General features: G+C 45.6%; 1 protein-coding gene across 3 annotated transcripts in view; it reads right to left on the reverse strand.

The window, feature by feature from the left end:
* Window positions 1-13,656, reverse strand: part of FAM117B (family with sequence similarity 117 member B) — a 97,636-nt gene that overhangs the window by 38,062 nt on the left and 45,918 nt on the right. For all 3 annotated transcript variants that reach the window (XM_067548884.1, XM_067548886.1, XM_067548885.1), the window contains exons 3-4: window positions 2,532-2,624; window positions 1,825-1,938 (exon numbers count right to left, since the gene is read on the reverse strand). In XM_067548884.1, the coding sequence (XP_067404985.1) occupies window positions 1,825-1,938; window positions 2,532-2,624 (207 nt within the window). The remainder of the gene's footprint in view (window positions 1-1,824; window positions 1,939-2,531; window positions 2,625-13,656) is intronic.

Raw genomic sequence — 13,656 nt, forward strand, 5'->3', positions numbered from 1 at the left:
TTAAAGTTCCTTGCATATATATTCAGATACACTGGTGTTGTTCCTCCATTCCAGCAGATGGAGATGGTACAACTAGAACTGTTATTTTCTGTGCAATTGCAAATCATTAGCTCACAGTCCTCCACTGATTCTTTCAAATTTAAAGTATTAATCAATCAGTGAGTATTCTTAGCAGAACAATGAGTAGGGACTCAAGAGTAGTATACTAAGAGTCTCTTAAAAAAAAAAAATCAAAGATCTGTTAATTTATCTAACAACCCAAATGCATAGAATCCTTCAAGCACTACAGCAAAATTCTTAGGCATTTAAGGGAAGGCGCTCCAAGAGAAGGCACCAGAGTCCTATCCTTGATGATTGGCATGGCTGGTCCTACCTCCGGTTCTTTCAGATTAGAAAGGAAATTCTCTATTAGGAACAATTAACAGGGCCAGGAGAGAGAACTTGTTTTTGTCAAATTCAAAGAGACACAAAACAGAACCCATTTGAAAATCCAAACTGTGCAAACTCCAACAACTTCTTGAGCTAGTTGAATATGTCTGAAACTAACAAGAAAATATCTGGAAGCTTTTTGAGCAATCAGATAGGAATTCAGAAGGGTGTGATGAGACAACAGCAAGAACATGCATGTACTGGAAGACAACTACCCTACTGCCCTCATCCTAAACACAGGATGAATTTAGTGACAAAGCAATAGTAAAGAACTTTGTGAATGGATATTTTCATACCCTCTACTGTTGATCTAGAGCAGTGTTTCTCTGGGGTTCTGCAGGCTGAGTTGAAGGGGTCCGCGAAAAAGCGGAACCACACCGCCAAAATCAACACAAATCGTGCGCCGCCGAACAGCTGTGAGCGCGCTGCCGAACAGCTGATGGCGCCGCCAAAAAGCCGTGAGCGCGCCGCCGAACAGCAGATGGCGCCGCCGAACAGCTGATCGCGCCGCAGAAAACTGCTTACAGAGCGCGCCGCCGAAACCAGCCTACACCGCGCTGCCGAAAAGGGGAAGATTTCCTGGACTTGTCAGCAGAGGGTATCGCATGGCCGTGCAAGGGTGCTGAGGCGAAATATAATTGAGAAACACGCATCTAGAGGTAAAATTATATACTTACTTTGTAAATATATTCTTATCATCCTTTTTCTGCAGTTTGTACCTGGGGATTCACTATTCTTTCCTTCATCATTCACAAGCTACCATCTTTCCATCTAAAGGTAACTGAATGGGACTCCTTTCAGAGGACATCAGTGTTAACACCTAACCTCTTCTCTTCTACCTGACGGATAACTTGGATCCCTCCACAGCACTCAGCCAAGGATTGACCAGTGACTAAGAGTCAAGAAGAAACTAAACTTCACTCTCAAGACACTACCATTTATACCACCAGGCTGGTTCTATGCAGTTTCCTATATGCAAATTCATAACCTTCGTAACATTCGTAACATCACTTTACTTGAAAGATAATTTCATAGGATTGGATGAAATGATCCACACTGATGTCTAATTCAGTGAACTGAACTATATCCCATCTGCATCAGAGTCCTTTACAAATTACTATGTTGTAAATTAGTATATTCTTCACCAAGCTTCCTTGAAAAAAATTAAGTTTTAGAGAAAAACCCACACATACGCACCACTTCAGCACGCTAAAGAAAATCAGTTTTATATCACAAGAAAAAGACTCTGTACATTTCACAGCTATACCTCATTCAGCAGTAATTGAATATTTCAAACATATGGTGGGTTTTTTCCTTTAAATTCACTACCTGGAACACAGAGGAATTAACATTATGTTAACTTCCATAATGTGCTGACAAATGCCCTAGTCTTACCTGGCACTGATTAATGGCTGCATGGTTACCATGGAATGGAGACTGTCTTTCTTTATCCCGATGATGCCTGCTGCTGTGTTTGCTTCTCTGTAACTGTTGACGCAATTTTGCAATCTGACAAGGAAAAGAATAAGAGTCTCAGATTTCCCTTAGCATATTCAGATGTCAATTACTACACATCAAGTTTACTATACAAACTACTACCAAAAAAATAACAGCTGAAACATTACTAATTATGAGAATCTACTTGATATGTTAAGTCAGCTACCCTACAGATAAAACACGAAATATACTAAAATATTAGCTTTCATTTTTCTAAGAAGACCTGCATATATTCCAAGTTCTCACATACCAACATGACAGTACCTGAAAATTTAAATTTGATGGAAATTATATTACCATTTGAATTCCTTTCTCAGTTAACAGATACTGCCTTGATTTCTTGCTGCTTTCCCTCCCCCACTTCTTTAAATACTGGTTTCTTGCAGCACTGTGATCCTATCCGTTTAAAAAATTGATGGCCAACGATTTTTTTGTTTCTCTGTTTTATAACAGATTAGCAAGTCTATATTTCTATTTTCTCCACCTCCAATTTTTAAATGGCAAGACTGAACAAATACTTTTGCACCTTCTGCAAAGCTCATGACAATGAGATATGCGGGCAATAATCCTCACCCAACTTTATTTCAAACAATAGCTTTTCTGACCTCCTTGAGTTGGTCTGTGCTGCCCCAAGATGCTGAACGCTTGTGAGATCCTTTCTTCTTTTCTAAATATTCTTCAGCCCAGGCACTCTCTGTCTGTAATGAAAAGATTAAAGGATTGATTTTAAAAGGGTATACTTATTCTTGTCAAAAAAGAAAAGAAATTAGAGGCGAGTAAGTTAAAAGAAGAGCACGCAATTATGATTTTCCGGATTCAGACACTGCTGGCAAGCACAAGTCACTGAATGAAAGCCCTATATGGCAACTCTGATAATTAGTAGGAAGATGTAGCCTTAGCCACTCCTATAGTTCAGGATATGATTCTGTCACGGAGGTCACAGAAATCATGGATTCCATGACTTTCTGGGACGTCTGTGACTTATTCTGGGGCAGGGCTGCTGCCGAAATTGCCTAACAGCTGAAGGGAAGCCAGCCCCAAGCCACCACCCAACAATTGCTCCAGGCATCCTGAACAGCTGATCTGGGACTAGGGTGACCAGATGCCCTGATTTTATAGGGACAGTCCCGATATTCAGAGCTTCTTCTTATTTAGCCACTTATTATCCTCCACGCTGTCCTGATTTTTCACACTTGCTATCTGGTCACCCTACCTGGGGCCAGCCTGGGCCCCACACCCCACAGCTGATTCGGGGCCATCCTGGGAGGGCCCTCCCTGAACAGCTGATCTGGGGCCAGCCTGCACACCCCTGCCCAACACTTGTTGGGCAGCCAGCCCCACCATGAGGCTCCAGCTGTCAATCTTTCCTTCCAACCCTGACAACCTCCCCCCCCCCTCGCCCCCTTGTTATTTTTAATAAAGCCACAGACAGGTCACAGGCTCCATGAATATTTGTTTATTGCTCAGGACCTGTCCATGACTTTTACTAAAAATAACTATGAAAAAATCTTAACCTTATCTAGAGTGTTCATAGTAGGTCTCTCCTCTACTTCATAGGAACACTTATTACCCCAATGTAGCCGGGAGGTGTGGCCTCCCTCAGATAGACACTCCCCCAGGGGGTGGAACCCAGGAATACAACACCTGACCGGAAGCAGGTAGGCGGGGCTAGGCCTATAAAACCCAGGCCTGCCTGCTCAGTCAGAGATGAGCAGTTGAAGGAGAAGGACGCCTCTGCCATGGTGCCTGAGCCTATGGCCGCACCTGACCACTACTGGGAGGAGAGGCTGCCAGAGCTACCCATGGCGTGAGGCCCTGAGGATCTGGAGGAGCTGCCTGAACCGCACGAGCCGAAGGAGACCCCCGGATCCTACGACTTAGAGGAGAGGCTACCGGAGCTGCCTGGGGCCCTGAGGACCTGGAGGAGATACCTGAGCTGCCATCCCCTGGTGAGCCAGAAGAGACACACGGACCCTGGGATCTAGAGGAACTGTCTTCTGCAGAGGACTCTGAACAGTTCCCGAATCTGCCTTCAAGCGACAAGGAACCAGGGTACAGCTCAGTAGACCAAGTACTCTAGGAGTACTCTAGAAGAAGCCCAGGGAAGCCAACTATGGTCCGGCTGAGCTTGCACTCGCTCTGAGTCAGCGTGTTTTGGCCAGAGCCCTGCTGACCCAGTGATGGGACACCCAGTCACTGACAGGGCCCTGGGCTGGGATGCAGTGGAGACAGGTGGGCCTGTGTCTCCCTACCCCCTTTCTACCCTGACCAAGGGGTGAACACCTGTTGAGGGCCAGAGCCTGTCCCTGTCTGCCTGCCATGTTCTGCTGAAGGGCTGGGTGTGGACTAGCTATTCATCCTGCTGAGGGCTACAGACTGCTTCCCTTCTGCCTGCCCTGCCCAAGGGCCAGGGCCTTGGACCATTTCCTCGCCCTCTCAGGCTATAGACTATTTACTTACCCTGGAAAGGGCTCAAGACTGTGTCCCCCATTGTCGGCCTGTCCTACCTAAGAGCTAGGCCTGAAACTGTTTCCTCGCCCCTCTGGGGGACTATAGACTGTCCTCCCACATTGCCGGCCTGCCCCGCCAGAGAGCTGGGCCCGAGACTATTGCCTTGACCGGCTGAAGGCTGTTCCCTGCTGCCTGCCCACCTTGCCGAGGGCCGGGCCACAGACTGTTTGCTTGTCCTATTGAAGGGCTAGAGACAATTAACCCTAAGGGGTAACCCAAACCCAAGGTTAACCCTACTAAGGGCCGGAGGCAGCCCCTTTAATTTGGACTCTCTGAAGGGCGTAGGCGCCAGGAGGTGTGGCCTCCCTCAGAGATTGACACCGAGGGAGAGCCACTGGCACCGCCCCTTACAGGGGATCCTTTACACCCAACTATAACAAAAGTATTAATTCTAATTTAGTTTCACTTAAGACATGGAAAGAATTTGGCCCATTAGGTTTAAAGTGGGTACAAGTCCCAATTACTTTAGTGCTCAGAGCAGGGATTAATTTGATCCTATGAATTAAGAGATTTCTAGTACTGCTCAAGTATGTGATTAAGCAAACGTTCTACTCTAAAAGCAATATTGCACATTTAATTATTGAAATATTATCACAAGCAGCTATACATAATCTATAGTCGAGCTCTCTAAAGTTAGAGAATACTAGAATTAAATTGCCTGTGCAACCTTAATTTGACCCATTGGCACGTATGCATTATGATACAGTTTTTGATTACATGATCACATACTATTTTTCCATAGGTTTCATGCCTCATCCAGCACCCAGAATGGATGGTGCTTACTGCCAATGGTTTATTTTATCTTCCTTATTCAATATGTGGTGTAGGCATTATTTACTGTACAGTATTCAAATCCTGCAACATCCTTGAAAAACTTTACAGAATTATCTTTAAGTAGCTTTGGAGTCCATTGTATTAAGTTGCAAAGTTCATGTATTGTGGAATTCTATGTAATTTCTATAGGGGGAGTTATGAGCTTCAAAGGACTACTTGAAACATTGTACCAGAGAAGAATGAATTTATGGGATGAAAAGTTAGGTGGGTTTCCCAAGAAATTTCTTGGGAGAGGTATATGCAAATCTACACCCTCCAGTTATGCAAAATATCAGCTTTCTGAAATTTTGCCTAGAGGAGACAGCCTTTGTCTGGCGATTACCTGTTCCTAGAATCACAAAAATCAAAGACCCAAACTGTGTAAATGAGTGATTCAGATTCGTGGGTGTGCTTTTTCTGAATAAAAGCTCCCAGGAACTTGTGACTACAGAAAAACCCTATCCTGGGTGGAGTTTGAAATACTGAGCACCTACCTGCTACAGCCCTTGTTGGAGTTGTGTGTGATCTCTCGTAAGCTTATCAGCATGTATGTAGATTTTTATTCTAATGTTTTCTCTGTAATGCTTTTACCTTAAGAATAAATATGCTTGCTTAGAAAAAGCTGTGTATGATAACTTAACTGTGGGCAATTCAGTCTTGATCAGAAAGCAAAACAGACATACTTGGGCAGTCTGACTTGCTAGGGCAGTGTTTCTCAATTTTATTTCCCCCCGGAACCCTTGCGCGCCCATGCCATACCCTCCACCGAAAAGTCAAGGAAATCTTCCTCTTTTCGGCGGCACGCGAACAGCTGTTTGGCGGCACCCAATTTTTGTTACTTTCGGCGGCGCGGTTCCGCTTCTTCATGGAACCCTTCAACTCAGCCCACAGAACCCTGGGGTTCCGCAGAACCCCATTTGAGAAACACTGTGCTAGGGAATTCACACAATGTAGACAGGGAACTGTGCAGCCTGCAGCCTGGGAAAACTGCTGATCAGGAGAGATTGGGTTTTCTGCTCAAGACGTGACAGCTGAGGAGCTGAAAAGTGGATGTCCTTGCCCCACATGAAGAAGGGATACAAGTGCAGTTAATTAACTATGACATTTACTTATACCAGTAATTCTAGTTCTTTAATTACCTCTGCATTTACACTTCTGTGATACAGAACACCTGTAAAACGGCTTGAAAAAACTGCTCATTGGGGAGGGGATATGCATGAAAGAGACCTCATTGCCCTATAATATATAACGGAATGTACCCTCTCCCATAACTGCCTCAGCTCCTTCTCTCAGACCCAAATCCTGAGGCAGAACAGAAATCTGAGGCAGAGAGAAAATTAGGCCAGTAGTATGACTGCAAAGAGGCAACTCTCACAGAACAACCATTCCTTGAAGTAACCCCTCTTTCATCAAGGACTTTTGTGCACTTCCACTTGCGAGAGATTAGCAAGCAGTATCCCAGCAGAGAAAGGTAAACAACTAGTTCTAGTTAAATATGGAATGTAGCACTGCTCTCCCAAACTGGGCATCAAAACTAATTGTTAATTCCAAGAAGTAATGCTTGGTAAAGGTGTGAACAGGACTCCAAGTTACTGTTCTGCAACTCTCTACCAGAGGTACTTGCTTAAGGCATGAAATTGCAGCTGTTGTGGCTCTTGTGGAGCGTGTCTTTAAGCCAGGAAGTGCTGGATTTCTGGCTAAAAAGCAAGTGTTCTATACATTCCCATGCACTGAAAGTCTGCTTATTAACAGGTTCCCACCTACATCTCTCCTTGTAAGCAATAAATAATCAGTTTGATTTTTCTGAAGAATGTAGTCTTTTCTGGGTAGAAAAAGAGTGCTCTCTTTACTTTTAAAGTGAGTAGACAAGATTCCTTTGGGAGGACATAGGGATTAGGATAGACTACTAGGAAGATGATGTACTCAGTAATTAAAATCCAAGACTATTTTGCACATAAAGATAGGATGAAGTCTCATTATGACCTTGACGTTGTGCACTGCTTTCTAAGGTGGAGTGGCAATCACAGTCCTGAGCTCACTCAGCCTCCTAGCACGTACAACAGCTAGTAGGAAGACAATTTCATTAGACAGATGCTCTATAGATGAGAGGTTCTTAGGACTGACCCATTAACTCCGTTAGTACAAGATTTAAATCCCAAGAGGATAGAGGCTCTCAAATGGGGGAGGAAAAAGGGGGGCATTTACTAATATATCCTGAAAGAACCTCATGAATGGAGTGAAAAAAGAGAGATTTGTCCTTAAACTGTGGTGGGCAAATATAGCGCGAAAAGAACCTTCGGGGATGAGTAGACTAAGCCCTGAGGCTTTAAATGTAGAGAGTAGTCTAACGGTATGTCTACACTGCCAGCTCTGTGACGATCAATGCAGCGAGATCAATTGAGCGGGTTGTGGAGACCCACTCAAATCAATCCCAAATGAGCTCTCTGGTCAATGCTGGTAATCCACCTCCCCGAAAGGAGTAAGGCTGCGTTGACGGGAGGAAATCTCCCGTCAACGTAGCACCATGAAAACACCATACTACGTGAATGTAAGTACATCAATGGAAGATATGCAAGCTATCTTACAGCTCTCGTCAACTGCTGGAGGCAGTATAGAGCAGGCCACACACTGCAGATATTCCATCTTGAGATAGAATTACTCCTTTACTATTGGCCCAAATGGTGAATTGTTTTAATTTCTGTTTATAACATGTCAGGGTACAATTCTTTCTGGATTTGAAAGACAGCAGCTTGAACCCTCTGAGAACAGAAATGATTCACACTACTCAGTAGGTTATCCTCCATGCTGCTTGATGGAGTATCTCTGGATTGAGATGCAGAATCCTGTTTTGTTGAGCAACGGTGTGGAGACAGATAAAGCCAAAGTGCTGGTTTTCTGGTAACCTGCAGGAGATCTGGCTTCTTGTATCGGCAAGGCCACATTGGTTCTATTAATATGATGTTGGCTTTATCTGATTTGAACTTCATGACCCTGGTAAAAAAGGGAAGGGGATAGGAGAAATTACGGATGACTGCTTCAGTTCAGGAGGAATGCATCAGCAAGAGATCTTTTGTCTGCGTGCTCTTATGTTACGCGTTCTGTCTGGATTCCAAGTGGTTGATCAATGATTGGGCCCCACTTGTGAATAAGTGATGAAGCTACTGTTTGTTTCAGTGGCCATCCATGTTGGTCCTGAGACTTTCTGCTGAATGAGGGTGCTTGTACATTCTCCTCCACCGCTAGGTATACAGCTACTGGGTGGATGTGATAGTGAATGCACCAAAGCCTGAGTTTTTTGATTCTGTGTATAGGATCTGGGAATGCACTCCCCCTTGTTTGTTGATGCAGTACATTGCAGTGGTGGTGTTTGTGTGCACCTGTATTATACAATACAATGGCACAGGCATGGCCAATACATCAGTGGGCCCACTGCACCGCCCTGAGTGCCAGTACACGGATATGGCATCTGGACACCCAGGTGTTCTACTGGCTATGTACCCTGAGGTCCTGACAATGACCAACCCTGATGGAAGGCATAGGTAGTGACTAATAGTGGGGGAGGGAGGGACAAAGGACCTCTCTGAGGGCACTGTTGCTGTTCTCTCACCAGGTAAGTTGCTGGAGTATCTCTGGAAATTAAACATTAGTGCATGGTGAGATTCTACTCAGTATTTGTAAGGAGCGGAAGAATATTGTAACACGAGGGTAGCATGAGTGGCAAGACTAGGCCTGAGTTAGCATAAGTAATAATAGGTAGGCCCAAAATGACCTAGACATAACCTCGGGAGGAAAGCAGAAGTAGGTTGATCGCAGAACCAGTTTAAACCAGCTAAGGGCTAGCTATAGCATTAAACAACTAACGTCAGCTTATTGGGGTGGTCCCTAGCTAACTGCCAATAGACTAACAGAAAACAAGTCTTAAGGCTCAATCCTTCAGTGGATTGAGATACACATCACCTATTGTTAGGTGAAGCTTATTGCAGGGTTTAGGGGAAAAGGGATATATTAGGGACCCCTGGGCACTGCCCTGTCGAGGCTCTCCGTGGATCCGTCGAGGCGCTAGCGGATGCCCCAGGCAGGTTGGTTCCCTGGTTGCAACTCGCTTCATAGGGTGAGCAATGGGCCTCCTTGTAACCCGTGTGTCATAGCCCTTATACTGCCCCTCTCCCCTTGTACATAGTTAAGTCCCCTCATTTCATATTAGACAATAGAGACTCCCCTGACTGGGCAAGCCCCTGTCAGTCACCTTGAAGGGGTCAATAGTTCATAGTAGTAGGTTAGATCATACCCGGTAGTTATTTACATAGATAGAGTTAAGTGACCAATAGGAGAGTAGCACATGTCTCTTAAGGGACGTGCGCAAAGGCTGTGTGCCGTGTGCACAACCCAAGGGTCGTGCGCAAAGGCCTTTGGTGCCGTGTGCAGACCCACAGCTAGAGCGGGAAATCCCTGTAATCGGATTGGTCCTCAGGGGTTCCAAGCAGCCTATATAACATCGTGTCTGACGACAGTTGGTTGCTGCCGCTCTGCAGTGCGAACGCGAGGGAGAGAGGGTAAGAAAAGATCTGGTTGTAGGAAGGGTAGGGTTAGAACGAGGACGAGAAGCAGACGAGCTGCGGACCAGGACGAGAAGCAGACGGGCTGCGGACCAGGAGGAGAAGCAGATGTGACTGACCGTAGACGACAACACCACTTGGTGAAGAAAAGAGCGTGAGACTGTTCAAGACCAGAGACACTTGGGTGGCCTGGGAACATATATCTGGGACCTTGGGTACAACCCAACCTCTTATTGTGACCCTGTTTACCTCCCCCCAATAAATTTGTTATCTGTTTTGGAAAATACCTGTGTCCATAGTTTTAACTAGCCCGCGAGGGACACCATATCGCATGGTGGAAGGGGTACCTGCTCTCTGAAGTGATCTCTTGTCACTCGGAGCTTCTAACAAATTGGCAACCACGGCAGGACTTTTCTAGTTAAAATTATAAGTGGTTAGAGGCTGGATCCTCTGATCACCAATTGAATTCGGATTCCCTGGGATTTATTGTTTTAAAACAGCCGGTCACAAGCAGTCCACACTGCGCGGGAGGGACCCTCGGCGCTCACAGAGGGATCTGATCACCCCCTTTGGGAGACCGCCCCATCCCGCGTCAGCGCCGTCTGCCCCTGCAACTCCACGAACCTCTACAATCCCATAAGGAGCACTGATTTGGGGACGCCTAAATCTGTGTTTCCCTCCGCGTACAACATCTGCACTGTAATTGTGAAAGCCCGTAGTCGGTGTGGCCGAAAACCCCCGGCTGCGTGATTCGTTACCCCGGGAAGAGGGCAAAGACCCTATTAAACTGGCATTGGGAACCATTGAAAGGCATCGCGCCTTGAGCCTGTTGCGAGCCCAAAAAGGCCAACAGAGCTGGGGATCGGCGGGAGAGACTGCCCGGCCGATTGAACCGTTCGGGGAGAGGCCGAAAGCCTCCAGGATCTGGCGGGAGGAAACTGGGGAGAGGCCGAAAACCTCAGGGAACCAGAACGGAGTAAGTCTGGTTCGGGACACAGATACCCGTAGGCCCGGCATCCAGCGGTGGAACGAGCGTGGTGACTCGAGCCGCATAGGCGTAGCAAGAGGCCGAAAACCTCTTAGCAGTAAACCGCCAGTTGAACAAGGGAGTCCGGACCGAAAATCCGCCCTTGGAAAAGGCATCGCGGTGAGCGATCGCCGTTGGTGGGACAGTGCTGAGGGCATCCCCTCATCACTGAGTGAAACCGTTGGTAAGGCGGGAAACGCCATCTTTGATTGTTGTGGAGGATTTAACCCCTCTCCACAAGAAAAACCGTTTGTGGGGCGAAAGCCACCATCTTTGAATTGGCACAGCTGCCGTTCAAACCGTTGAGCAGCACACTCGAGTAGAAAAGGGTTAAAAGTAGATTCTCGAGTGGCTATTAGAAAAAAGTAACGTAGGTGGTAGTGCTTAATAGACGGGCACTGCAAAAGTAACATGGACCTGAAAGCAAAATCATCTAAGGAAGCAAGCAGGAGGGAGCTGCATAATAAAACAAAGTTTGAGCGTGACTTCATTGATTTCGCCAAAAGTTGCAATATGTGGGAAGGTATTAATTTCGGGGAATCAGCCCCTATGCAAGAATTGATTAGTAGATGGGAGGACTTTGTAACGCAAAAACCGAAACCTAGTAAGAAATTGAAAAAGAGATCAATGTTTTATGGATTGGTAAAAGTAATTAGAGCATTGGAAACTGCTAAGGGTAATTTGGAGGAAAAATTAAGTGAAAAAACCACAGCACTCGCTGCTAGTGAAACGCGAGTGCGCGGCTTGGAAAAATCCATTGAAGACGGTAATGCAGACCGCCGCCGTAACGAGGAGGGGGCTGCAGTAAGAGAACTAACTCAAAGTAAACACATAGAAAGGTTGGAGGCTAGGGAAGCCGCCACTATTAAAGATCTAAAATCAAAAGAAAAACAGTTAACAAAATTAACCGAAAATCTGAAAGATTCTCAGGCTGCGGTTAAGCGATTATTAATTGAGTTAAAGGAGGCTTCTACCTCGGTGAATCAGGAGAGCCACAGACAGTGCCAAAAACAAATGGCGCAGCTACAAGAACAATTAAGGGAAGCCAGGGGATTGCTTAATAGCAAACCCGCTGCAACCCCTATCCGAAAGGTGACATTTAAAAATGAGCAGTATAGTTCAAATGAATCACTGGAGTCTGAGGACTATGATTCCGATTACTGTCCTAACTTCTGGGATAAAGTAAATCCCTCAGCTCCCAGTGATCAAACTGATGAAATACCGATTAACCCATTAACAACTACCATTGTCAAAAGACCGGGGAAAGACGATATCACTCGTCAAGAAGTGAAGAGCTATTCCCCAGAACAGGCCAGAGCGATGGGTAAGACCTTGGGCCCTTTGTGCCGGGACACGGTCATCAATTGGCTTGCGAGGGTGGGGGAAACCCTGTACCTCCAGGTGGATGACGCGGTGGCCTTGACCCGAGAATGCATGGCTCAGGAGGAATTTGCCAGCCTCCCTGCCGACGTTCAGTTAGGAGCTCTGCCAAACATGAATGAATTTTTAATAAGAATCTTACAATTTTATAAGCCTGGCTACAGCATTATAGGTCTTTTTTATAATGAGCGGCAACAAAATCATGAAAGACCGGAACAATACATTTTAAGGAAAAAGCTGTTGTATAAATTATCAGGGGCCAATTTCATGGATACCCCAGGTTTCCGTGAGGAGCTTGTGCGGGGTTTGGCACCAGCCATGAAGCTGGCACTTAGTGCCATAGACCCAACTGAACTGACACTCCAGGAGATAGAAGAAAAGGTGAGGACAGTGCATAACTTGCATGATGAAGCGTACGGGAGACGAGTGCCGTACCGTAATGCACCAAATGCAAGAGGCAACAAAAATATGGGAACATCTCCAGATAGCAAGAATGACCGAACCTTTGTCGACACCTATCGGCGCAAGGGCAACATCAAAATAAACCAGGTGAATACACCAGCAGTCACCAAGGGAAAATACGGTAACCAGAAGATGCACGATAGCAGCCCTCGCAGGAGCTCATCTTTGGATAACAAGAACATGAGGAGAAGTAATGATGGAACAACTAATCAACGATCTGGTGGAAACAATTGGGAGGAAAAGGCAGCATTAAGGAGGGCAATCTTCCAGCGCCTGCTCAAGTATGAAGAGTTTGACAAGATTGATGGCTTGCCAATACAGGAATTGATTTACCTCCTCACTAAACATGAAAACGGACAAGGCTCCAGTTCCAATGATAAAAGATCCAGACCTAATCTCCAATGAAGGAGCCGAGTCCCTCTGGCGCCCATCAAAGAGATCACCGAATTGGAAGAAGACCAGTGGGGGCGACCAGTAATCAAGACCATCATACAGGGGGATTTCGGTAATCATAAAACGAAAATGCTGGTCGACACGGGAGCAGCAGCTTCAATAATCACTGATAAAGGTAAAACAAAGCCGCATCAATGGCCTATACAGCAATGGAAACAACTAGAAGGCTTTAATGGTGGGACATCGTTAGTTCCTTTCACTAAAAAACTAAAATACACTATTGGGAATACAATTGGTTACGCATCCTTTGGGATAAAAGACATAGGTGAAATTGGCATCCTAGGAAACGACATACTTACCAAATTAGGTATCATCATCGATATTCCAAATAGATGTTTATGGAGTCGAGGAGGGGATTTGATCCCATATCATATATCTAACACCTGTAGGATCAGCGCCATCAAAGGTCCAGGAGAATTGAAACTGCCCACTTGGGAGAAGGATATCGAATGTGTAACACAAAAATGGATTAAGGCATTTTCCTTACATAAACTACAATGTGGGAAAATTAATGAAACAATAATGGTG

The sequence above is a fragment of the Emydura macquarii genome, unplaced genomic scaffold (assembly GCF_026122565.2).
Source record: "Emydura macquarii macquarii isolate MOO-44397 ecotype Brisbane River unplaced genomic scaffold, CSIRO-AGI_Emac_v2 contig_1253, whole genome shotgun sequence".
Lineage (NCBI taxonomy): Eukaryota > Metazoa > Chordata > Testudines > Chelidae > Emydura > Emydura macquarii.